Source organism: Harpia harpyja, chromosome 6 (genome assembly GCF_026419915.1).
Source record: "Harpia harpyja isolate bHarHar1 chromosome 6, bHarHar1 primary haplotype, whole genome shotgun sequence".
NCBI classification, from domain to species: Eukaryota; Metazoa; Chordata; class Aves; order Accipitriformes; family Accipitridae; genus Harpia; species Harpia harpyja.
The window spans coordinates 16,828,775-16,855,285 of record NC_068945.1 but is presented as its reverse complement, the minus strand read 5'-3'; the positions used below and the strand labels follow the sequence as shown (position 1 = coordinate 16,855,285).

Here is a 26,511-nt window from a genome sequence, read left to right as displayed (position 1 = left end):
TTGACAGGTTAACTTTTTACTAGCAGTCTTTATGCTGGATCAGGTATCACTGTACACAACTCTAGCCAGATCAGGTATCGTCTGCACCCCTGCGGCTGGCATACGGCCAGCGCAAAATTGGCGTTGGCTCTGTATCGTGCGCTCTGGCTCATTCAGCAGAAGCGTAATCACGTGCCTTGGCCCAATCCCGATCAAATTTGTACTCCTGGGTGATCCAGAAATGCATAGACCTGGTTTTAATGATCGTGAAGCCGCAGTCCCACACAGACGCTGTACCGGGGTGTTACCCAGTGCGAATGATCTTTGTAGCATTATTTATTTAGTTTTGTGCTGTCGGAGAAAGGGTGGTTAACCATCGGGTTAATAAGAAAAAGATTAGGGCCAATAGATTTTGCTGAGCAGCCACACTGCAGATCTACTGTGCTCAGACTAGTTGTAGAGCATCGCAGCCGAAAAGGAGAATTTCCGTGAAGTGAGGAGCAGGTGAAAGGTGTGGCGTCTCGCAGGCCATGTGGGCCTGCCTCGGCGAGGATTGCTTGGCTGAAGACAGCGGGATCGCTTACGAGAAGGCTGAGTCCAGTAGACATCAGGGAACATGTGAAAGAAATGTGGTACAAAGGTGGTGTTGGTGTATCTTAGTGATGGTTGCATTACTCATAACTGGCAAAGCTACAAGCAAGTTATACAAGTCATTCTGAAAGAGTGCTAATGAAGTCTTTTACCGTATTATCCTGAATTTGACTGCAGAATCTTACCGTGGAAATAATGCGGTATTTCCTCTCTCTTAAGCCTTTCACCTTCAAACCACGTTTGAGGGGGAGTAGGGAAAGGCGTGCTCTTTAAGGCTTAAGCTTAAGGTAAAAGCTTACCTGAAATACTTTTTTCTTTATGTCTTAGCACGTTGTGTCTGTAATGCCTGTTGTGTGTAACCAGAAATAGAAATAGATGATGCGTTAGAAAACAGATGATGCATTTTCTGGAGGCCCTGAAGTTCCCTTTCTCACATGTTACATACTTTGAGCATCTGTGCTTCCTTGTGAACAATTAAGATTTACACGTTAAATGGAACAGCCCTGGAATTTAGATTCCTAATCCTAATCTACTGTGGGTTTGGTTTTTGGGGGGAGGGCACAGAAAGTATTTTTCTAGTAGATTTTTATTGCTCACTTAGACAAAGTGACAGATGTTTGGAAATAGAGGTTTAGAAAGACAAAGTAAAAGTGCATGAAAAGGACCAATTTATCACATGGTTGTTCAGTTGACTTTGTGTTTCCAGGAGTAAGGAAATACGTGCCATGTTTTTTGTGATCTCATATGGTATAAATAGGAGGTGGTAATCACCATGCGATAAACTGCATTTTATTAAAAATCCCTGCCTGCCTCGTATGCACTCTGACGGCTGATCTGTCCCCCTGGAACAGTCTGCAGCATTCCAGCCCCTTGAGCAGCTCCCAACAGCCGCTTTCTCTTTCTGAAAGCACTTGCCAGATAAATGTTTCGTTCTTTTTTTTCCCCCAATTACACCGGTGTTCGGCGGAGGCTGGACATTTTTGCTTGGCAGGGGTTCAGGAGGATCTGCATAACTCACTTGTGGCTTCTGCGATTGGAAGTAATTCGTGCTGATAAAGCTGCACCATCATCTGTCCTGCATCTTTTATTGCATGATTGGGCATAAAGTCCACCAGGTCTTACTGCAGCTCCCATCTCTGTCTGTCCCTATTTGTTTCTTTTGCTTCTCAATTTGCAGGGTAACTTTTGGCTCAAATTAATTATTTAAGAGATAACAAATACAGAGTCCTTCCTTAGCCTGCCTTTTCTTCTGCCACCCTACTCCTGTGCTTCCTGCATTTTTACAGCTTCAGCCATGGAATGGAACACTTGTGAATTTACCCACAGGAATCTGCTTGGCATTTGGTTTTTTCTTACCTGTGGGTGGTGGTCACTGGTACTGCAGGATAGAAATCACACAAAACCGCTTGAACAATAAAGGCCATGCCCCACTAACCCTTCTCTCTGTCTTTTGATCCACTTAGCCTTAAATTAATTCCTACGGTAATATATTTCTCTGCCTTGCTTAGCTAACTGTACTCCTTTCCCTGAACTGGCTCCTTGAGAGACTGTGTTCCTTCTTGCCTTCTCTTGCACCCTGCAGTCGCTAATCACTCCCATTGCCCCACCTGACCGTGCTGTCCCACATCCCAGCACCTGAGGGACAAGGTAGCTTCATCCAAGGGAGCAGAGAAGGCTGCAGGGAAGGGCTATAGAGGCTGCTCAGATTCGCATGCTCCACTCGGTGCAGCTATGATGGTCAAAGGAGTATTAAGCAGGTAGGAGCCCATTGGGTCCTCATTCATGCACACAGCTGTGGAGATCTAGGCTTTCTTTTAAAACAGTGGTGCTTTACTTCCCACCCTTGCAAAAAAGAAGGCATGGATGGCCTCAGCCTCCCTCATCTGTTGCAGAGGCTGCAGGCTGGTGCAGTTTGGGGTGTAGCCTGATATAATCCATTAGCTACTTTCCTGTGACTTGCTGATGTTTGGGTTTCAGTCCTTTTGTCCAGCCCACCACTACATTACTTCTCAGTTTAAAGTGTTTCACTGCAGTCTAAGCTACAGTGGGGAAATTTCTCCTCTCCAAAAAACATAACTGGCTTAATGAGTAGTTCAGTTAACGCTGCTTCGTGACTCGTTCAAGTTCTAGTGTCAGCCACGCTCCACAGAGGGCTACAGTTGTCCTTCACAAATTGGCTTCCAGACCTTCTTCATTAGATTTGAAGCGTGTCCACAAAAATCAACTAAGCCTGATACAACCTGTGATCTTAAACTGGGTTTAAAGTTGGTTTAGTGGAACTTCTTAAAAGTCAATTTGGGGAATGGTTTTTGTGTATGAATGAGACACCTAAGCCACTGTCTTCTGACATGGCTCAGCAAAATGAGGCTGCCAGCTTGTCGTGGAGAGAACATGGTGCTCATCACTGTTTCATGCTGAGTGGACTCCTGACTACTACTGTAGAGCTGTTCTGCTCTTGGCAAGGTGTCATAGAAGCTGCGCTAGGGTGTTTTAGAGGTTCCTTTGCTTTCTTGAACATAAAGCAGAAATGATCCCCTAGAACCCTTCTGTGAAGGCAACCAGTAATTGCATGACAAAGATCTCTATTAAGAGTTAGGCATTTAAGTGTAGGCAGAACAGATGTGTAATGTGCATATTTTAGATACATAAGCATATATACATATCTATGTACGTGCATACAGACGTATATAAATCAGGATAGGGCTGTTACATGAATGGATTCCCTTTGGAATTCATGCTGGTCTTTTTTTTGACCAGAGATTATAAAGAAAATGTAACTAATCAGTGGGTTATTTGGAAATTGTAACATTAGGATCCTCTTGCATGCAGAGGTCAAGCTTAGGTCACTATGAAGCTTTCCTTAAAAATAAAAAACTGGTGTTTTTTCTGTACTTTGCAGGTATCATGTCTCTAATAGGTGCTACACGAATCTGTATTTTAGGATTACATGGTTCCTCCTGCATAAAGTAATTCCAATCTGCTGTGTGTTTCGTGGTGTTGGGGATGGCTTATTCAAAATACAGCATACTGTGAATCTGTGGTTAGGTGCTGGGGCAAAATTCAGAGCTGATGTGTCAGTGCAGACTCCAGCTCTAAATCTGAGCCTTTGGGATTTGGGTATTTTCTTCAGGTTTTGATTTTACTTGTCAGTCAGTAGCTGACAAGAATATAACTATGCTGGTATGAGGAGGAATGGTCAGAGGATGTAAAACGTGGGAGGTCTGGACTATGCTCCCAGTTTTGCCATTAATTGGCCAGTGACTATTGCTGCTGTAACAGACTGAACCAAGCATAAATGAAAGGATTGCTTGAAGAACCAAAATAATACATTATGGTCCAGGCAACTGCACTTGAATGCCGTGTACGTATCATGTATGTCTTGTCTGCTCTTGTGGGACAGGACTGTCTGGTGGTTAGAGCAAGCAACCTGGGCCGTTGGCCGCAGGCAATTCTCTGACTCTGCCACGCATGTCACACCCTTCGTGGCTTATAGGAAGCTCAGTACTCAGTGGTTAAAATCATCAAAGGGAAAGTGCTCTGGGAGGGCAGGATGTAAAATCTGAAACCTCAGCGCTTGCAGTTCATTGCATTGGGTGCTATTTTAAATGTTGGGCTTTGTCATTTCCTTATTAGCAGTACCAAAGAAGATGGAGATGGCAGAAAATACCTGATGTAATCATTATTATTAAAAGCAGTGGCACAAAACCAAAGAGACCTTTCAGGTAGTAATTGCTTTGATAAGCCATTCCTGGGAATTGAACTCTGAGACCTCTACAACTCTACCTAAATGGGGCAGCCCCTGCAGTCACAGCAGAAATATTTGTGTCCAGCGTGCTGTGTGGTACCTGTTACAGCAGCAGGTTTGTGAAATCTTCCTCTGTAATGGCTGTTTAGTCCAAAACCCAGCAGAGATGGCCGGACGCTCTGTGTGTGTAACTCCACTGACAGCCAGCACGTTCAGCCTGGGACAGAGGAGATGTTCTGGCCTTTGGCTGAGGTTGGAGAAGAGTGGATGCAGCCTCCCCTCTGCCGAAGATTTCCATGCAGTCAGGGCAGATAGAGCAATACTGGCCAGCTTGCGAGTAAGGCTTATGTGGCTATCAGGGAAGCTTCTTGCTGTCCTCTCTGTCAGAAGCTCCAAGGAAGAAAAGGCATCAGTACCTGGGCTTGTCCCTCTCCAGTCAAGCCTTGCATGGGGCCCCAGGAGCGAGGTCCAGGGATGGGTAGTTCATATATTCCTGCAATAGCAAGAGTTAGAGGAAACCTCACAAGAAGGTAAACTCGGCCCAGGGAGGGTACAGATGTAGCTGTGTGGTTCTTAAAACACAGGATTTTTGTAGCCATGGATTGCTGGAGCATTACTTTTAACTCCTCCCTTTCTGGACCATGGCCACCAGCACATTTTCAGGTAGTAAATAGCATTCTAAAATTGGCAGTTCACTAGAATTGGACAAAGTTATGTCACCTGCCCTACGAGCATCGCCTCCAAAGAAAGTTCTTAGAGGAAAACTGAAAAATAGGGCAGTACTATTTTGGAAACATGCTGTGAAAATCAGTCACAGTTAGAGCCCGGCACAAACTGCAGGTGAGAGTTACAAAATACAGTTTTATACGGAAGGCAGGATAAAGATATAAAATACAATTTTATACTTAATAGAGGATTTGCATTAGTTCTGGCCACAGGAAGGTTACTTTAACATCTTGTTCCTCAAAGTAACACTGCAGAAACTGTTGGTGCTAAATTCCCCTGATTTTCTGAAAGTAACCTGCTGCAACTCCAATGGATGCACAGAGAAGTGGTGGCAAAAGGAGGTGCCTTTCAGAAACTACCTTCATTCTTGTTTCTGTTCTTGGGTACATGTGGACACTCTAAACCCCCATTCAAACTGCTTAATTCACCAATGTATGTTACCTACCTGCTCATGACAAAAATCTTGAAAATCCTCTCTGAAAATATGAGGGTAAAATTAAGGGCAGATGCAAACAGGGTGGGAAGAAAGTACAGAGTTCACGTGTTGGAGGTGGAAATATAAATGGGTAAAACAAGATCTGTGTTTTATGCTAGTTCTTTCAACTTGTTTCTACACCATTCAGAAAAAACACAATAATCCTTTGCCTACAGTATAGTGTAAATTAATCTTCTATGTGGCCAGATTCTGTCATGTACAATGAGAACACAACTTTCTTTAATCCAGATGGTTCCAAATTTTTTTTAAAAATGTGTGTGCACAGGAAAACGTAAGCTAGAAATACTGCTTTTACTCTTTTTTTTTTTCCCCAGCATACATGCTGACTAAATTATGTGGAAAAGCCTCTTTCTTTCCACTATTTCACCCCTGAGATCTAGTATTTTCCTAGTCTTGTCGGTGGTGGTGTTCCACACTTTTTGCCAGCAATCCTGGTCTGTATTCTTTATGTTCCTTTTGGAACAGTAAATCCTTTCGTAAGAAGGATATTCCTTGATGCCCTGAAGCAGGAAACATAAACAAAAATCTTCAGAGGTATTGAAACCTGTGAAAATATTTATAGAACGGCAATGGTTGCCAGGACGTGGGAGACAACAGGTAACTAAATAATACTCCTTTGCATATCTGTAGCACCTCTCCTTTGGCAAAATGAGAGGTCTATGTAATCATGTAATACCTGCAGCTTCGTAGCATTTTGCATTGCTTCACAGGTTTTAGCCCCGTTGCATCCGTGATGAAACTGAGCCCCCAAATGTATCTTCTGCGTGGATGGGAAGTTACTACCTGCGGCTTAACTTTGTTTGAAATCCTGCATGTTTGGGCTCACACTGTCTCACGCTAGGTGCCCAGAAGTATAGGCATGAAATCAGTTTTTGGAAACTTAGGGCTGAATGACTTTCCAGCGTCACATGCTGGGTTTGTTGCAGGGCCAGGAATACAGCCCAGATCTCCTGGCTCCCTACCCACTGCCTGAACGGCAAGGCCAGTCCTCAGCTCCGTTTCAAGGGATCCTAGAGAGCACTGGCATTTTAGCAAGTCAGCTGGCAACTTCGCTATGTTTTGTTTAGAATGGTTCACATTCTTCCATCTAATTCCCACACTGAAAATTTCCAGCTTCCTATTTTCCCTGAGCTGTCCCGGCAAGATGTATTGAATATGCAGATGTGATGGCACACACTCACACACGTGCTTTTCCTGAAGCAACCCCTCAAAGTTTGTTCTGGATGTTTGTTTTACTCCAGTTCCTCTAATCCCCAAAGTGACATTAAACAGATTTTTTTGTTTAACCTTTGTATGAAACGCTGTCTCTCCCTTTATTTGTAAGGATATGCAGTTTTAGTTACATTTTGTTATATTCCCTTGTGCGTGGAGGAGATGCTGTGTAAATGAAAACATAATTATTACACACCACGCACAAATGTCTTCTCAGACATCTCCCATACATGCCTTCTCTAGAACATATTTTTGAATGTGCACGTGACTATATTTTCAAACCCATTCGTGTAATAAATAACTGCTTTCACACTATGAGTGTTCAGCAATATGAAGGCAGTTCATTCGAAGTCTTGGAAATACACCTCAAAGGCAACTGAAATTCTGACCTGACCGAGAGCAGGAACAGGAGGTAGGAGGCTTGGTAGGCTGTTTCCTAGTGATGAATCTCTCAGTACAAAACTGTCACTGGGCTTGACTGAAGAACTGCACACTGTCAGCACGAATGAAGTAAAGACAATGAAAAAGCTGGCTTCTGCTTCAAGTAGGAAAGTTATTTTGCTACAACAGCATAAATCCTTAATAGGATTTCTTGCTTTCCCTGCAATATAGAGACTCAGGCAATTCCTTCTCTCCTCCTACACCTTGCCCACTGCAGGGATGGGTGCGTATATCCTCATACACCAGCTTTCTGTGGTCCGCACCTGCAAGCAAGTGTGCAAGACACCACACACATAACCCTTCTATGCAACGCAGCATGCTTCCCTCACCTGCAAGGCGAGCAATCCTTACCTTCTCTACAAATACACTGTTTTTTGCAGGACAAACACATTTTTCACTGCAAGGACTTTGTATTTGTCCAAAAAAACCAAGATTGTATTCCAGATGTACAGCCGTTCCACCTACAGAAATTCCCTAGTCCTGTCTAGTCAACATATTCAATAACATACTGCCAGAGAGAATAAATATGTTCAAGATAATGGGGAAAGGAATCTCTGGTACTGTAAATGTCCTTTTGGATGGTAGCATAAAAGAGATAATTTTAATTTTCTCTATTTGAGTGGCAGTTGGAAGAACTTAACCTACTGGATTTCTCCCACTGGGTACATGTTTTCCCTTTAGCTTCAAGGGAAGAATAAACACATTTCTTTCTTTGAAAAAAAGAACTCCTATAGACTGTTCTCTTGTGTTTGGTAAGTTTTGCCTGAGGCATTACTATGAACATGGACTTAACTGTATTTACATGTTTTCACTGAAGGATCTTTAAATGCATTAGAGCCTGTAACGTATCACAGCATCCACAGGCAAGATCACAATACCGGTCCTGAACTAAATTTACCTCCCACTGGCAGATGAAGAAACTGAATTTCAGAGTCTCGGTTATAACCCAAACGAGATGGCTAAGCAAATCAGCAGCGGTGCTGGGAAGACAAGGTCCCGACCTGAGCCCTTGCTGCAGTCACCAGACACAAGGTCAGATCCCCACCTTGCCTAGATCAGCAGGGCTCCAGACGAAGTTACCGCGGCGAGGACTGTTTGTGCCAAATCGTCGGCTTTGTACGTGCTCCTCGCTGGAAATGCCAGTGCAGTGCAATTTAAGTGCCATGTGTTATATGGCCAGAGAGTACCATTAGCATAAAGGTGTGATGCGGCCTCAGTGACTGGGGAGGGGAGGCAGGCTGTCCCTGTGTTACCGAAAAAGCCGGTTAAAGAAACTCTAAGACTCGATCTTGGAGTTTTAGAAAGCAGGCATTCTTTATTGCAGTGCTGGGTGCACAGGGGATCGCTCCACCTATCGTGCACACTGTTACCTACAGCAAGCAGAAAGTTATATTATTCCAGTCATACATATTGATATTATCATTTACATAGTGTCCACCCACAGTGTGGGTCATCTCTTTCTCCTAGTTAAGTGGCCTTGGCAATTTTTAATTACAAAAACTCAGCAGAACTCAAACCTTATCATCAGGGCTCAAGGCACATCAGGCCCGAGGCCTCCTGTCTGTTGGTGCGTTTAGCACATATCATTGACAAAGCTCAAGGTTTTTCTTATCTAATTAGTACATACCAAAATTTTGAAGTTTTCAAGCAAGCAAAAGTTTGTTCGTACAGCGATACAGTAAAATTTTCCTTCTCTGCCTTTGTTCAAGGCATCACCTGCAGGGGACCTGACCCGTTGTCCACCTTGTGCCCAGGGTAAAGTTTGGCCACAGGAGAGGATTTTAGCCTCAGTCTTCCAAGCTCTGTTTGCTTCTGAGGAAAATGCCTTTCCCTCTGATAAATTAGCACGATTGTATACGTACCTGAATTTTCACCAGGAATGAGAATCACTCAGTAGTTGCTTGTTTCCTTCTTCAAGTGTGGTTCTGAGACCTGGTGACAATCTCACGCCATCTGACGCTGTAGGTGTATGATCATTCAAAGATGTCATCAGCCCACATTGCATCAAAAGAAGCAGTCTTGCCCTCCCTCAGTTCTTGGTAGCAAACTGGATTGAAAAACTGGTTGGCATTAGAAGTCAAAATATCCAAGTGCCTTTCTGAAGTCTGCAGGATCATAACGACCTGAATCAGGTGCCCTTATCCAGCCCAGCTGCACCTGCTGCAGGAACGGTGACTTTTAAATCCATATTTGAAGGGCTGCAAAATGTGGGTACTACCAGCTGGGCTCTCAGAACAGCATAGGGCCAAATTCTCCAGTGTCCATCGTTCATGGACTTGTACACCACTTTCTGAGTAGATGAGGTGTTAGATAAGCACCTACATTTTACAGATAATTTAACCCCTTGGAGTTATGCTTCTGGTGGTTACAACATTTTTCATGTCAAAAGCAGGAAAGGAAAAGCGCAGTTTTCCACAGGCACCTCTGAAGTCTGATTCCTTGTTTTGAAGCCTAGGTGTGGGCTGAGCTCTTCAGAGGATGAAGTCCCCACCGGTGGAGTGCAGGATGTGCTCAGAAAACCTCGCGATGGGTGGAAAGCCGGTCTGGTGACAACTGGCACTGGCTGTGTTGATATAAAGCAAGTTTTGACTTTCGTTAGCCCTGCTGGGCAAGCAGAGCTGTGGGAGGAGGAGATGGGTGCTATTCTAGTGTCTGTACCACCAGCAAAAATGTCACAGTACAGTTCATGTTGAGGAGAGAAGCAGGAAAAAAGCATAGCTTTTTTTGGAAAGGTTTTGGATAGCTTTGGCAGTTAAAATATCTATATAATATGCTTTGAAAACTGAGTCAAATTCAAAGTCATTGAAAAGGAATAAATTTGAGTAAAGTGCGCTAGCAATTTTAGTTACTTTTCCAGTTCTTTTTTCTTTCTGCTCAGGGAAGGATTTACAAAGCAGCAAATACTAGTTGCTACACTGGAAACCTCATCTGTTCCAAAGCAGGTAATTTTACACAAAGGCATCTTTCAAATTAATGCTTTGTTACTAATTTTTTAAGACTTAGATTTAAATAACCATGTTTTTTACTATTGTGCTCTTGCACTTCAGGCCTTGCCCTGATAACACAGGGGCTTTGGCAGCAATATGGGTTTAAGTAATCGGTCAGGAAACGGATTCACAATCCACAAACCTCCCAGGAATACAACTTTTCTTGAAGTGCCAGTGCAGCTCCATGCAAATTTAACTCAGGTGAAGGTGGTACCACCGTGGCTCAGCCCCTCCAGCCACGCGTTCCTGCCCTGCTCCGCTGCGCTTCTGATTCCCACGTGAACCAGTCCAGGCAGTTAAATAAGTAAAACCTGGTCTTTTCTTTTTTGTAAGTTTAATTTTGAATCATGTTAACTCCTTATATCATCTTTTTAACTGCTTATATCGTCAAGGGGCTGCACCTTGAAAGAGCAGTGTCCTGCGGCACAGAGCTGGGGTGAGCCCCCAGGGTGGGAGAGGTCTTTATTACCCTGGTAATGCTGCCAGAAGAACCATATTGTCAGGCTCTGGCCTCAGTTTTGGCATCCTGAGCTTTAAGGCACAAGCTGGCACATGAACAAATGGGCGTGAGCTGGCCATGAATAAATTTAGACTGGAAATTAGAGAAAGAGTCACAGCTTTTTACATGGTGAGATGCCAGACAGTGTAGGGACCTCAAATAAACCACAGCTTTCAAGGTGCTCACTGAGTTTACATATGGGATCGTATGTGTCACTGAAAAGAGGCACAACCCCTTGTTCCTAATATTAGATCTTATCTACTTAAAAAGAAAGAAAAAATGCAGTGATTTAACTGAACAGTCTGGTGGTTAAATCATACCGATCTTAATTTTGAAGGCTTTGCTTTTGGTTTAAAGGCTAACTAACCTGCACAACACTGATACACTGATAGAACTCTTCCAGATTAAGTTTGCATGAATGCATGTTTTGCTGAAAATTTGTATCTGGAAACTCTTTATTTAAGCAGGTAATAATGTTACGATAGCATTTTACAAACAAGATCTAAAACAAGATACTTTATTTTCTGCAGTTAGAATTGCACATACATGATTGGTGCTAGAATAAAGGTGAGATATAAAATGATCTTCTTTTTGGTACAAATGTATATGCAGTCTATTCCCAGACAGTTTGAACAGGTTTAGCTTATGTCTGTTGCATCCAGAATTAACAGGAAATGCCTTCACTGAAGTATGATGGTATAGAAGTAAGTTCTGAAATTGGTTAAATCAGTGTAATCTTCTGATATAGACTTTATTTATAATAGTGTTTCAGCCTTTTCTATGTATACTTTTTAATACTAAAACGTAATAAGCATGCTTGGAACATGTTTTTTCTTTGGTTTGGAAACTGTGATAACTATGTAGATGATACAGTTGATACACTGGGGCATTATTCCCAAAATGTTTTGTTTATTACTTGCACTTTGAATGCACTGTATTTGAGCAGGAACAACATTTAATTGATGGCAGAAGTATTTGGTGGTCGAAAGAATGGAAAAAGCAAGCAGATTTTAATTTTTATCCTGATTCAGCAAAAATGAGCAGGCGTATGCTTATTTTCAAGCACCTGGTTTAATGCTTTGCTGAATGGAGGTAAATCTGCACCACAGATTTACTGTTTTGAACCTGTTACACAGCCCTTCCTGCACCTCTTTTTTCCTTTCTGTAAGGTAAGGGAAAAATAGTGGCTGTTAGAGTTGTGGGGTCTAATGTATGGGGTGTATGTGTTTGCTTTGCAATTCTAGAGTGGAGGAAGAGCTGATCATTAATATTATTTTCATTAGAGTGGACTTTATAAGAGCATCTTTGAAGACTCTAACTGGAAGGAGAGACATTAAATTCAATTTGATTTTATTCCATGGCTTACTGTTTCCTTTGGAAATGTATATATCAAGCTTTGCTGGCAATGATTTAACTGACAGGAGGCTATTGATCCGAGTCAGTCTGACACCGGTCCCTGTGACCTACACCAAGGCGTTGAATGTCCGAGACAGAGCAGTAACTGTGCATCTCCCTATTTCCCCTGGTCATTCACTCCTGGAGAGCTAAGAACCACTGCAGCAGCAGCTTAACTGTATTTAAAATATTTGACTTTCTTTGCCAGTTGATGTAATTATTACAGAGTATGGAACAAACTGAAAGGAATATATATATATATATCTACTGAGAGCAGAAATGAGGTCCAGGTCTGTGAGATGCAGAGACATAAATCTTCTTGGTTTGGGATGACTCCAGTGGGACTGGAGGAGCTAGACACCCCTTTAGGGAGGATGAAGAGTGCTTCGTGCTTTGCAAGATCAGAGTAAGGAAGAAAACAACTTAAAATCATCCAGCTGTTCCCATCCCCTGGCCCGTTCTGAAATCTCTGCAGAGAAGTTGCTTTGACTTGGATTGCCTTTCACTGCCTCCTTGCTCATGCTGTCGGAGAACTTTGTCCTCTTATCCTTCCTTATCTTCAAGGAGGGCTGACGTACATGCTCATAACCACCATAATCTGAGTCCAGAGTTCTCATGCAAATCCTGCAGCCAGCATCAGCTCTCTAGCAGGACCAGGGCTGCCCTCCTGTCACTGCTTGAGGGCTCTGTGCCGCAGTCAGCTATGGCAGGTAACAAACCAGCTCCCAGGGTTGGCCCCTGGAAAACAAATAAAGGAGGGATGTACTTTCTTCTTTTCACTTTCCTCATGTCTTATACCCCTCTAGGATGGTTAATCCTCCATGTAAACTTAACACTTGGGAAAGTTGTTGGCTAGATGGCATTAAGGGTTTGTCATGGTTTAACCCCAGCTGGCAGCTAAGCCCAACACAGCCCCTCACTCACCTCCCTCACAGTGGGATGGGGGAGAGAATCAGAAGGGTAAAAGTGAGAAAACTCGTGGGCTGAGATAAAGACAGTTTAACAGGTAAAGCAAAAGCCATGCACGCAAGCAAAGCAAAACAAGGAATTAATTCCCCACTTCCCAAGGGCAGGCAGGTGTTCAGCCATCTCCAGGAAAGCAGGGCTCCATCATGGTTACTTGGGAAGACAAACGCCATCACTCCAAATGTGCCCCCCTTCCTTCTTTTTCCTCCAGCTTTCTATGCTGGGCATGACGTCCTGTGGTCTGGAATATCCCTTGGGTCAGTTGGGATCAGCTGTCCCGGCTGTGTCCCCTCCCAACTCCTTGTGCCCCCCCAGCCTCCTCACTGGTGGGGTGGGGTGAGGAGCAGAAAAGGCCTTGGCTCTGTGTGAGCACTGCTCAGCAGTAATGAAAACATCCCTGTGTTATCAACACTGTTTTCAGCGCAAATCCAAAACATAGCCCCATACTAGGTACTGGGAAGAAAATTAACTCTATCCCAGCCAAAACCAGCACAGGGTTAGAGTCTCATTCCTAGAAACCTGTGATGTTGGGGAGCAGCAGTGTGGGCTTCCTAACCCTGCCTGGGCTTGTGTTTCAGCCTGCCCTCCCGCAGGTCCTTCAGCGCGGTCTGGGGAACTATTGCTGAAGAAGAAATCGTTAGTGCGAATTAAGGAGATGGGGTGCCTGTTTGGCAAGTAAGGTGTGACACCGTGGGCATGTTAAACAAACCACTGAACAGTCAGCAGAGGATAATGGTTTGTACTTTTTTCAAATATATGTATTTAGTGATTTGTTAGATTATGACTACACATAGTGGAGCTGGTCTAATTTCTTATAGGGCTTGCCCATATAAATAAAGGACACTAAGAAGGTTTGAGTTTGTGATTATGGATGATTTGCTGCAGCCCAAGAAACCCTGGTATTCTAGTAGTTGTGGGAACAAGAAGTGCAAAATTTGGGCCAGACATGTCCCGGTTCAGGTCTCTGGCTCTTGACTGAGGTTGCCAACGTGCAAATAGAGTTCCCATGGAAAAAAGAACCGGATGGCCTGGATCTGTCCCTGGGAATATCGTAAATATGGACAGTTTCCAGGCAGCTATGTACCTGCAGGGATGGGTCTATGTTGCTTCCTCCGTGATTTTGAAAAATCAAAATCAGTTTTGTTTCAGCACATGCAGCTTCTACAGGTGCTCCACAGGTCACTGCTGAGTCTCTTGCACTTTTCTTTGGGACATCTGGTGCTGGTCTCAGTGGACCAGGTTGGCTCAACACTGGGATTTAATCTGCTGTAAGAGTACAACTACCACTGAATCACCTTGAGAGGGAGGAGGCTCATGTCCTGGTTTATCCTTGGAGTTTGCTCCTTTTTTTGTAGCGGGTGAGATGGTCTTGCTCCAGATGAGCTCGTCGCCTGTCACGTGAAATATTGTGGCATAAATGACAATGTTGATAAGGCTTTACATATATTCTGTATCTTTCACTAATGAGAAGCTGTTTCATTCATAGAATCACTATCCTTTTTATCTATTCTGGTTTTAAATGGTGAAAATATTAGTATCTGGCCTCTTTTGTTGTCTAATACTTCTGCTTTACTTGCAGCCTTCCTCCTTTCTTGCTCTCCTTGGTGAGGCACTTCAGGGACAGCTGTCACTGGGTCTGCTGAGACTGGCAGGTATATCTTGGCATTTGCTGCACTACATGCCCTGGTGACAGTGAGACTGGATGTCATTGGCCATGGGAGTCATGGAAAAATGAAAGAGCAAGGTAGTGGTAAAAGGAAATCTGGATCTGTCAGCAGGGGTGACAGGTGATGAGATGCAGAAAAAGGTAGCGCATGAGCACATCAGGAGATAAAACTGAGGCTATAAGTACCAAAAGAAACAGGCAGGACATATGCAGGAATAATCTGCCCTTCCAGCAGTGCGTAACAATTCAATGCGGCAAGGCAATGTCGAGACAAAAGAGGCTGACACGAGGGACTGATGTGCTGGGATACTTTGAGAAGGTTTTATTACAGCTTCTGTAACACCCCAGCTGGATCTGGACCTATGGAGGTGACTCCAGTTGCTACTTAAGTAGTAATTGCAATGCACATAAAATAACACATTTGGATCCGGGAAGGCTGACACCAGTACAGCAACATGGTGGTACAGTGCTGAGAGAGGGACAGGTCGGCAGCAGGGGAGCAGCACAAGACCAGATGAGTAGGGGGTGGTGGGATAAAAGATGATTTAGGTTTCTCTGTGAGGGCTGCAATTTAGCTTCAAGGGACTTGTTCTTCTGTTGTTGTTTTTTTTTTAATCTACATTCCCTCTAAAACTGGTTCAGCTGAATGGGCAAGTATGAGACTTCAATGAGATTCCTGAAGTCTTAGTAAGAACTGTGGTTAAAACCAAGCCTGGTTGCCAGAAGCAGATGTATAGCAGGACATTACGGTACACCTCTTGGTGCTGTCAACCAGCAGGTCCATGGTACAGAACTGGAGTGCAGGGATTCCCTTTCGAGCAGCACATGTAAACCCTCCTTCCCAGCGATGCATGTCTACTGGCTCCTTAAGTAGAGGAGACTCTACTTCATTGAGTATTTTTCCCATCTTCAGTGTCTTATGTCAGAGAGAGCAATAAATGGTTCTGGATGCACTGGACATTGCAAGGCATTAAAAACAAGCATTGAACCACAGTGAAGTTGCAAGAATAAACAGGAACTTGAAATAAGCTCTTGATCATTACAGGAAGAATGTATGTCCAGTTCTCCCCAGCCTGGGAGAAACCAGACAAGTTGCAGAAATCAGGATCATTGGAGTTACGTGGAAAGAGACCTACGTTTTCTTTCAACGCTTCTTATAGCACTTGATAAAGATCTGTGTCACACTTGGGGACATCCCAAATTTTTTAAAAACAATAAGGGTAGGACAAGGAATTTGCATGAGTAACTCTCCTTTTCTCACTTATCAGGGCTGTCTTCCAGCCAGAGTTCAACTTTTTTCACAGTCTGCCAAAACTGTGCAAATGATCTCATGGACATGACCTCCCCTTCTTGGAGTCTTGCAGCTTCTCCTCCAGCAAGCACGGCAGGGACGGTATTGGGAAAGCGGTGATAGCTCTCCAGCTGCTCCACTGTGACTTTGGAAACTCGATGTGTAAATTTGTGCTTCGTGCACAGTTGTCACCTCTGAAAATCGAACAAAGGCAAACACAGGTACTAATTTTAGGCATCCAGGCAACACAGTAGACAGTTGCCTAGGGCAGCAGACTGTTGAATGCAGCAGAATGCCAAGGCTTTACGAAGATGCAGGCTTGCTGCCGCTGCTCTTGCCTCTAAGAAGGGAGCATTAGACCTTTAATCTGAGGGTTGAGATTCATGTCCCGTTTTCAGGCGACAGCTCTCTATTTGGCCCAGGTGATCCTCAGCGATCCGGGTGCAAGCATCAGACCTGCAGTGCTTGAGCCGCAGTGTGGGTTCACTACTGCTGAGCGAGCCAGGCCCACTGGAAGGGGTGGGATGGGGCCTTTTACAGCAGAAGTAAGAGCAACCCCTGGTTTTAGAGTTCTTTCTGCTGCCCGTTCTTCCCCTCCTGTAGCAGGAGCAGTGTGAGTTGGTGTGAGTGGGCTGCTGCAGGGGAGGGATGGTTTGGGATGAAAGCGGGAGTCACTTGGGTGGTGGGGGGTGGACAGGGGTGATGGCCAGGAGGGGTGGTCTGCCTGGGGTGAGGTTGGGCTCTCCTGGTTCTGATAGAGGGGCTAACCAGGGAACAGAAAGGCAAGTGAGACTGGCTTTCTCCATGGCCTTCCCAATACCCGTTGGTGTAGTGACCCCCTTCATGTCACTCGTATGGAGCCACCCCAAAATCCTGCTCACTCCTAGCCTCCTTCCCCTGAACCCTCTAAGTCCTGATGACCCTGCCAGCATCCCAGTCGGTCATCCAGGATTACCCGCCGGCAGCTCCTTACCCCCTTCTTACCTGACGCTTCACTGACTCCATTCATCCTAGCCCACCAACAGCCCCGCTTCACCCCACCTCTCATCCTCACAAAATTTCACTGACTTCTCCCACCCAGCCCTGCTTTGGCAAACAACCTCACCAAAGCTGTTTGGACCAGCCCTGTAGTTGGGCTTAAAAAGTAACCCAAGCTTTTTATTTACAAAATCGAAAGCTGGCTTTCAAGATTTTGGTGGCAAGTAGAAACAGGCACAAGGAAGAGGGATAGACAGTATTCTTCGGACCACCAGCCAAACGCTTTGCAGCTTTCGGTCTGGAAGTTGCTGGCTGAGGCTAAATCCCTCCAATGCCACCTCACCTGCTATTACCGCTTTATCCGAAGTCATAAACACAGCCAGTGAAGAAATTATTTCCAGCACCTTAAAAAGGACTCACTTCCACAATGCACATCTTAACTCAATGGCAGTCACTCTCGCCAGCAGCAGAATTTAGGTAGAATTCAGAGTTTCAGACCTTTCCCGCTGAAGCATCTCCTTTAGTTGCCACCTTTGACAGGATATTGGGTTAGCTGGATAAGCAATCTTATCCCACATGGCAGTTTTTATGTCTCGTGTTTCAAAATAAGATCATTGCCTTGCTTGTGCTTGTTGGTGGTCGGGTTGCTACTAGCAGTATTCACATCACTTTGCTGTTGTTAATCATTGGCTGCCTTTGGTTATTAATACTTAAAAGGATATATTTAATTAATGCCGTGTGTTTCTGGACCAAGTTTCATGTAAGTATCTCCCAGGCTTTACCAGCTGGAAAGGCTTTTGTTTCCACTACGCCACAGTGCCGGAGATGGACCGCCAGTGCAGCACCGTGTGGTGATACATCCTTGCTGCCCCGTGGAGTGCTGCGGCTGCGCACATGCTCTCAGAGAAGCTCACACAAACGCGGACATTGACATCACCTGTATTTGTGGAAGTGCCTCATCGGCTGGTGCAGTCTCACATTCCTGGCTGGGAGAGGCACCGGGGTGGCTCGCCACAGTTTACTCCTTTCTCAGAATCCGCGAGGAGACTTGGTGAGGGCGAAGCTTGCAGATACACCTCTCCCATCGTGTCATCTGTTTACATGGCGCATGCCTTGTGCGCGTGTGTATGTGTGTGAGACAGCGAGGGCTTTTTTTTTTCCCTCTGCCCTAGTTCTTCCTTCTGGCTGTGGTGAGATGGAAAGGTGGGACGCTCTCATCTCTGCCAGTGAGAAGGTTTTCTGTATCTGAGGCTGGCTTGGAAATTCTTTAGGTGACATCACACCATGTCTGTGCAGACTCATTGTTTGTCATGGAAAAGCCATTCATCCATACACAACTTCCTTCCTCCCCAGACTCCCGGAGATAAACTTTCCATTCTGTCTATTCCCTATAGAAACAGACCCAAAACATGTATGCGTGGCTACACACACATACACCTCGCCATCCCTCCGTCACGCTCGGGGCTGTGGGAGGAGGAAAGGGGAGGATATAGAAGATGCGAATAAAGTCACCCTGTTTTCTTCAGACGTGGATCCTGCTGTGCCCAAGCAGTAAAACTCCCCTCCCACCGAGGTTCTGGGTCACACAAGGCCTTTTTGTCCTGAGGCTAATTCTGGCACTTGCAGCCCCACATCTGCCTGCCAGGTGAGATGGGCCACCAGCTGCAGGTACAGCACATCTGGATGGGGGAGGAAGCGAAGCGTGCTGCAAACAAACACAGCAAGTCCACCGTGGCGGGAGCGAGGAATTCGATAAAAAATACACTTGAGCAGTCTGAGCTGCCGAGTCTGGTGATTCATGTCTCGGGCGCCGCTCGTGAGGCAGAGCGAAACGCCGGGGACTTGCGGGTCTCGGACCACGTACGCTGTGGCCGCAACCCGGGGGGGACTCGCACGTTCAGCCTGCGTTCGGGGACCCACAGGGGCAGGGTCGGGGTGACCCCAGGCCTGGCGAGGAGGCTGGGGCGGGGGGCAGCGAGGGCATTTGTCCCTGGTGGAGAGGTGGGGACCGTGTGGCGCAGGGTGGGACAGGATGGTGGGAGGCCGTGCAGAGATGAAGGCAGCAGCAGTGGTGGTGATGGTGTGGTAAGGTGGCTGTTTCCCCGCGGCTTGAGAGAGGCAGGGTGCGAGGAGCGTTTGTGACAAGTACCGGCACGGGTGCGGGATGCCTGCGTTTGCTTTCTGCCGGTGTCTGGGGGCGGCGACGGGGGGAAGAGCTGAGGAGCCGCCAGATTGCCCGCGCCTTTGAGGTTCCCGGTGGGTCGAGCGGGGAAGGGAGAGGGGTGTTTGGACAAGGGGAGCCTTTGAAGCTTTTCTCCTGTCCACCTCCCCTGCCCGTAAAGCCATTAGGCTCTGGTGCCAGCCCTATCAGCGCTCGTCGCCGGCAGCCCGGCCGAGCCTCGCAGACCCCCCGCCCGGGGCGCGGGGCTGGGGCCACGGCGTGGGGCCCTTCTGGAGGCCGTTTTGGGGAGGGGGCAGCTCATTTCCGAGCCGGCCCTGCATTACAAAGGCAGCGGGGCCAGCGCGGCGCTTTGATGTGCCCGGCCGGCCGCCCGCACGCCTGCGGAGACACCGCCGGACCACGGGACGGGACGGGGCGTCAAAGGCGGCCAAGCCGGGGGCGGCCCGGAGGCTCCGGGGGCCCCTCCCGACGCCCCTAAGGGCGAGGCCAGCCCCACACGTCTCCTCACTCCCCCCCGCCCCCGGGCGGGACGGGGCGGCTCCGGCGGAGCCCCGGCAGCGCGGCCCCTGCCCCGGGGCCGAGGGCGGGCGGGAGGCAGGGCCGCCGCCGGAGCCCCCGGGAGGCGGCGGCCGGGGGAGGGTCCTGCGGGGGGGGGGGAGGGGGGCGGCAGCCGGGCTGTGCTCGCCGCGCCCCCGCCGCACGCAGGCCCCGCTCCAGGGCTTCTCCTCGGCGCTTCTCCGCAGGGCGCCCCGTCCCGGCGGCCGGCTCTGCGGGGGCTGCCCCAGCGCCGCCGCCCGCAGCCCACCATGACCGGGCCGAGGCTGGCCCTCGCCGCCGCGCTCCTCTGCAGCTGCACCTCGCCGGTGGCCGACGCCAACTCCTGGTGGTGAGTGAGGGCGCGGGGCAGCCGGCGGCGCCTTTGTCCGCCGCCGCGGGCCGGGGAGCGGGCAGCGTCCTGCGGCGGGCGGCGGAGCGGGAGCGGGGCGGCCGCCCTGCGCTCCCCGCGGGAGCTTTCCTGCGTGCCGGGCTTCTTTCGCAGCAGCTCGCTTCTCTCCGGGTTCCCCTCTCCCGCTGTCCCTGCCCCCGTTCCCGCGGCCGCGGGACGCAGCCGCCTCTCCTCCGGGCACTTCTGGGTTCCTTGGGTGAGGGCTCGCTGAAATCCCGCCCGGCCTCGAGGATGTGGGGAACGCGTAAGGAGAGGATGGGTAAGGTTTCCTACCCGCTGCCAAGAGCCCTCGGAGCGGCCGCGGAGCCCCCTTCCCCTAAGGAGCGGAAAACAGCCTGGCTTGAAGGCAGGCATCGCTCGCTGGCGGTCTGTAAAAAAGCAGCCCGCTTTCTTCTTTAGCAGAGAAAGCGCTGAGCTTTCTCTCTGCCCCCTCCCCATCCCGGGTGTCCTCTGTGCTTAAACTCGGGTTACAAACGAGCTGTGTTTCTCCCGCTAGAGCCCTGGAAAAGCCTCGCATCTGGCAGAGCCGTGGAGGGAGGCAGCTGACATGAGAAATGCGCCCGAGCTTTGGGAGCTGGGCTGGGCTGGGCTGGCGGGGAAAGGTGCCGGGCGTTTCGCGGAGGGGGGGCCTCTCCCTCCAGACTCCCTGGGATGTTTTTCTCATCGTAGGTCTTTGGCCATGAACCCCATCCAGAGACCTGAGATGTACATCATCGGCGCTCAGCCGGTGTGCAGCCAGCTGCCGGGGCTCTCCCCTGGGCAGCGCAAGCTTTGCCAGCTCTACCAGGAGCACATGGTGTTCATCGGGGAAGGGGCCCGCAGTGCCATCAAGGAGTGCCAGTACCAGTTTCGGCAGCGGCGGTGGAACTGCAGCACGGTGGACAACACCTCTGTCTTCGGGCGGGTCATGAAAATAGGTAGGAGCACCCGGCATAGAGAGGTGCTGGGCACAAGCCAGCTGTCCCTGGGCAGCTTTCTCCCTTTCTTCAAATACACATGCAGGAGTGATGAGCCCCATTAGCACCGCTCCTAAAGCTGCCTTTAATGAGCTTTTCCATTCCCTGGTGTGCTGGTGCTGCCTGAGCCCTGCCTGTGTGCTGCCTGGGCCTGGGCGGGTGGCAGCAGTGCACCTGAGCCGCAGCGGGGGGGCGAGGGGGGCACACTTTCTGGGGGCGGGGGGGGGGGGAACGGAAGGTCAGGAAGAGGGGGGCTGCTTTTGTGTGCTTGGTTAAAGGTAGGGAGGGAAGAAGCTGGAGCCAGGAACAATGGACCGATGTTATCATTCCCAACATCTGGAGTGCCCTTGGACAGGGAATGCAGCCCTGAGATGTGGGAAATATGGACTCCCCTGGCATGGGATCTGCCCCCCTCCCTCTTCTGCCGCTTTCTGTGTAAACCTAGGAGATTTTTATAATTCCTGCCCTGCTGGCCGTAAGAGGCACATTGACAGGCCATTGCTGCACTTGAATTGAGGTGTGACCTAGCTACATTGTCCCAGCTCCTTTTGAAATGCAGTCATCTGATGGCAAGAAACTGAGAAATCCGGGCTCGGTTTGATGTGTCCGACAGCCGGGACAATAAAGAAAAGGTGTTAAAACAGCCACACACGCGCACACACACACACACGCACGCACAACGCTCTCCGAGGTTTTGTTTCCCACCCACAAAGCCGATCATTTACACTGAAGAACCACCACTATTTCTTGATTGTGAGGTCAGGGAAAACGCTTACCACGGGATGGAAAAAGACTTCCAGCTCCTGCACCCCCAGCTGCCCCCCAGCATTGCTTGCACCTTTTTGGCTTCACTCTCAAAAAAACCGCATAGGCAGCAGGACACCAAGAGATGCATCTTTAATACCTCTGGGGCGTCAAGGCGATAGAGCGCTAGGGTAACCAAGTCCTGTGATCCCTTCCACTTGATCCTGAAATTCTTATGTGTCATCCTAGAGAATTCTAGGGGTATTTCTGCATGTGTTACTCAACCTTTTAGGAATTCCTAATTCAGGCCACCAGAGCCATTCTAATTCCTTCCTTTCTGCCCAGCTCATACGCTAACAAATCCCGGCTTCTCTGGGGTGCTGCCCTGGGAGATGCCGGTTCCTGACACATACTTTCAGCTCCTGACCAACATCCAAGGCATGTGCACATCCTTGATCTCTCACTTTCTGATAGCAAGGGCGGTGGCCAGATGAGGCTGCACATAATCCTAGATTGTTAAAAGTTGTCCTTTGGGGTATGAAAACTGAAATTTCAGCCACTGAAGGGAAAGGACAGAAAATAACACTTCCATCTCTCCTTTCTGGTGTCCCTCCCTCACATGTAACTTATCCCAAAGAATAGGGTAGATTTCAGATCCTCACAGAGATCCTAGTGACTCCACGAGGACACAAGAAAATAGGAATCTCCCCTTCTGGAGCAAACCTCCTCTTCTTCAGTACCTTCCTGCAGCCCAGGTTGGTGCAGTGGGTGAGTCCACACCTGGAGAAGAGAAGTAAGGGTGAACTAAGAGAAAGCAGAGATGAGAGATGAAGGATGAAAAGTGTTGGGAAGGATGACAGAGGGTATACGGGAAGAAGAGACTAGAGTGGATAGTGGAAGAGGGAAGATTCCTCCTCTCTAAAATGAATTTGATCCTGTTAGTTTAGATCGGGAGTAGATTTGGGGTTTGATGAGGAAAGAGGTGGTGTGGGTATGTGATGGGTATGTCCAGTAGTCCTGCTGTTGCTGTTTGGTTTGTGTGTGCTTGCATTTTTTTGTTGGGAGTACTGTTGTATCACTAGTAGGAATCTGCTGATGGTAGTGTCTGTGAGGTGACTGCCTGCGGTTGCCCCTGTTTAAAAACCTATCCTAACAAAGAGTTTTGAACCCATCTCCTTTAGATTCTCTGGTCAGTTAGAGCATGTTCAGATGTTTATACTCCAGCACAAGACAGCACAGAAGAAAGAAAAATGTCACCAGTATTACAGGGGTATTACAGGGTCTGTGATGATTCATTGCTGTTGTCTATGTCAGTGATAAGCTGCTGTGCAGGGGGATGCTGCCTTTTCTCTTAGTTCCACCTTCCGCTTCTACTTTTTCCTACTTTGTAATGAGGCGTTGCTCATCATTTCAGCAAATCTGTTTTCCATGCTGGGGAAGAAAACAAAGCCTTTTAATCTCGCGGGTTGTGTCAACTATAAAATAATTCTTCCCTGGATTCATGCTGTGTGCCTGTCTCCTGTTTTCAACCTCTGAACCCCAATTCTGGACCACAGCCCTTTTTCTGTACTCTGTGCCAATGGCACGAGAAAGGTCTGGAGACCAGGATATCTGCAAGAGCGCAGAAGCATGCCAGAGTGTTGGGGGGGGGGGGGGGGGAAGAGATAAGAAGGACCCAGAAGGTGTATAGTGTGCCAGCAACCCTCAGCTGCCCACCCACCAATGCCGGCATGGCATATATTACATGATTTCTCGAGCTGCTCTAGATTGTGAGAGGGGAGGAGAACCTGTCCTGGCCAAGTCCAAAGCCTGGGAGATCCTCGCGAGACCGTTCACGCGGAAACCTGGAAGATTAGTTTCCTTTCCCCCTCACAGAAGTTGGCTCAGCTCAGAAAAGGGAGACCCGGTCGGTCTGTGTTCAATCATTACACCTTCAATTTGTGCATTTCATGGAGGTGAGGCGGTCCAATGATACAAAGCTTTGTAGAGGCATCTGTAGCACTGAAGTAGGCTGCTTTTATAGCATTGTTTTTTCCTAGTGTTTGTGATGTTGTGAGAATTGCTCTTACCTTTTAAATGTGGTTTATTCAATAATGATTTCTGGCGATGCACAGAAGTTGTCCTTCTGAAGTTGCTTCTTGTTCTGTCAATACAGATTTTAGACTGCATATGTGTGTACATTTATTTCTATACATCATATACAGACACATTCCTTACTTCTACATTTATGAGGGAGAGGACAGAGCACCCAAAAAAGTCATGTTACACTCTCTCCTCCCCTGAGGAAGTTCTATCTCCTTCAGCGCAATCCTAAATGCAAGGCTGGGGTTTCCGGGCTAGTCCAGTCATTTCTGGAGCCAAAGATCTTATCTCTTCTGCCTTTTCAAATGCAAAAGGGGGGGGCGAAGGAGTCATAAAAGAAGAGAACAAAGCGAAATATTCTTCCTCGTTTTTCTTCGAGATTGGCGAACTTCAGGGAAACGCTTTTAAAAAGAAGTCGGTTGAAATGAAAACTTTTTCATCCAAAAAGTTAGAGCGACGCATTTTTACCATCTTTGCGTCAGTCTCCCCACGGGGGCCAGTTCTCCCACCTCCTCCTCGTGCAGCTCCAGAAAAGCAAGCCGTGGGGCCCGACACCTTGCCTGGACCATACAGCTCACCCCGCCACCCGCGCCGGTGCCCCCCGAGAGCTGCCGCAGCCCGGCGCTCCCCGTCCCGCCGGCGGCGGCGGGTGGGCGGCGGGCACAGGAGGGCAGCAGAGCTCCGTGCAGCTCCGCGCCGGCGGGCAGAGCCGCCCGGGGACCGCGGCCCTCCGCCCCGGGGAGGGCACAAGGGGCGCGGGGGGGGGTGTTACTGCCTGACCGTCTCTGTAACCTCTGTTCACGTTTGCACGAATTTGGGGAATAACAGACCTCTCCTTTTTGAGATGACAGCAACTGGAGTGAACTTTGAGGGGGTGAGCGAAAACCCAAATACTCTTCCAAGGCTGGAAGACGTGGCAGGAGAGCAGAGAAAACTAGGATGGATGTACAAGCCCACAATTGCCAGCTACAAATTTGCTTTGTATTAGCACAGGGTTTCATGCACACGTCCGATCCCGCCTCCCAAACCAAGCCGCTGTCTTCCAAACCTACGTCTAGTGAGCACCGCTGTTTCTCTTGCTTTGTGGGCAGCGAGGGAGGAAAAAACCCCGCTGTGACTTGTTTCAGCCTTTCCCGCCACCGTCCTCAGCAGCCTAAACAACTCGTGCGGATCCAGGAGCTGCGCACTGAGTTGTCATGCTGCTACATCTGAAACGTGGAGGCGGTTAAAACATGGACAGTGAAAGTGTAAATCCAGTCTGTGCTTTCAGGGATCTCAGTCAGGCTGTAAGGATGCTAAGCACCTGGAGTCATGCAGGCTGTGTTGCACAAGCTGTGACACCGGGAGGTCCTTTCCTTGTATGTATTTTAATCTCTATAGATGCAGGGAGTGCTCTGCTTAACAGGGCGATTGGTGTGTCTGCTGGGCTCTCACCATACAGGCACAGGCTGGCAGGAGCAAAACTGCACATGGGACCATTACCTTAAAGTACCCATAACACCCAAAACAAACTAGATGAGTAAAAGCTGATTTTGGTTGCTGAAAAATGACCATAACTCCCTTATGGGCTAGTCTCAGCTGAATTACCTTAACTAGGAGTCATTTCTCCTTACTGCTCGGACCACGGAGGTTTGGGGGACAGAGTCCTCTCCTTATGACCTGCTAGTGAGGCCCTCCCTTCCATATTATGTGTCCTGTAGTATTTTATCACCCTTGCGCTGTACTCCAGAGCAGAAGCCCTTAGTGTACGACTCATTTAGGGAGGAAAAAAAAAAAAATCGCAAGGTGGATGCCATTCACAGCCTTGCCTTTGTCTTGGGTCATTACCACTAAGCTGGTGATAAGCTGCTATTAATTACAAATTGTCAGCACGTGCAGATTTGAACAAGAGTTTACCAAAGCCATCAGCTCAGTCCTGCTGAGGGAGCTGGCACTGAGAGCCTCATGGGCTGGTGACAAACTGTTCTTGGAGGATCTGCCCTCTGAAGTCATTCAAATTTGCTTGAGATGCATCTTGCTGGGGTTTGGTGTAAGTAGCTCTTCACAATCAGATTGCTTATTCCAGTGAAGCTTTGGCAGTTGTTCTCTTTATCACCTGAAAGTTCGGTGATGCATACAATGACTCTGACTCTGAAGGTGTCAGTTTAGCTATTTATTATGTGTGGTGAGAGTACAGGTGTAGATTGCTTCCTTCTCCTCATCCCCCTCTACAACCTGCGTTCAGACCCACAGCACTCACTGGTGCAGCGTGCTTGGCCTCATGCAGTGTTCTGGCTGTGTTGGTGCCCCGGTCAAATTGGGGCTGAATCACTGCCAGGAATACATAGCTGGAGACCCGATCCAGCTGCTTGGCTCAGACTCTAAGCTGTATAGAGCATGTGCTCCAAGCAGGGCAGTCTCTAGTAAACCTGCTAATGGAAAGTCTTTTCATTTATTGTTGTCTACATGGGAAAGTTTTACTTGTTCCAGCGCTGCCGTTCTGTAGGCATTGGGAGACCCTGTGCCTTGATGCTTTAGTGTAAAAATGGGTTTCCTTCAGTTTGTCTCAAAACAGTTCTCAACTGACCTTATGTAAACCAAAATAAGGTCAATGAACCGAGGAGCCCATAAAGAGTGCTTGTCCCAGTTA

The 26,511-nt window shown here is 48.0% G+C and overlaps 1 protein-coding gene across 2 annotated transcripts in view; it reads left to right on the top strand.

Annotated features, from left to right (window-relative positions):
• The window catches only part of WNT5B (Wnt family member 5B), a 77,936-nt gene that overhangs the window by 40,754 nt on the left and 10,671 nt on the right, over positions 1-26,511 (top strand). For both annotated transcript variants that reach the window (XM_052789175.1, XM_052789174.1), the window contains exons 2-3: positions 19,898-20,040; positions 20,770-21,017. In XM_052789175.1, coding sequence (XP_052645135.1) covers positions 19,961-20,040; positions 20,770-21,017 — 328 coding nt within the window. In that variant the 5' untranslated portion in view covers positions 19,898-19,960. The remainder of the gene's footprint in view (positions 1-19,897; positions 20,041-20,769; positions 21,018-26,511) is intronic.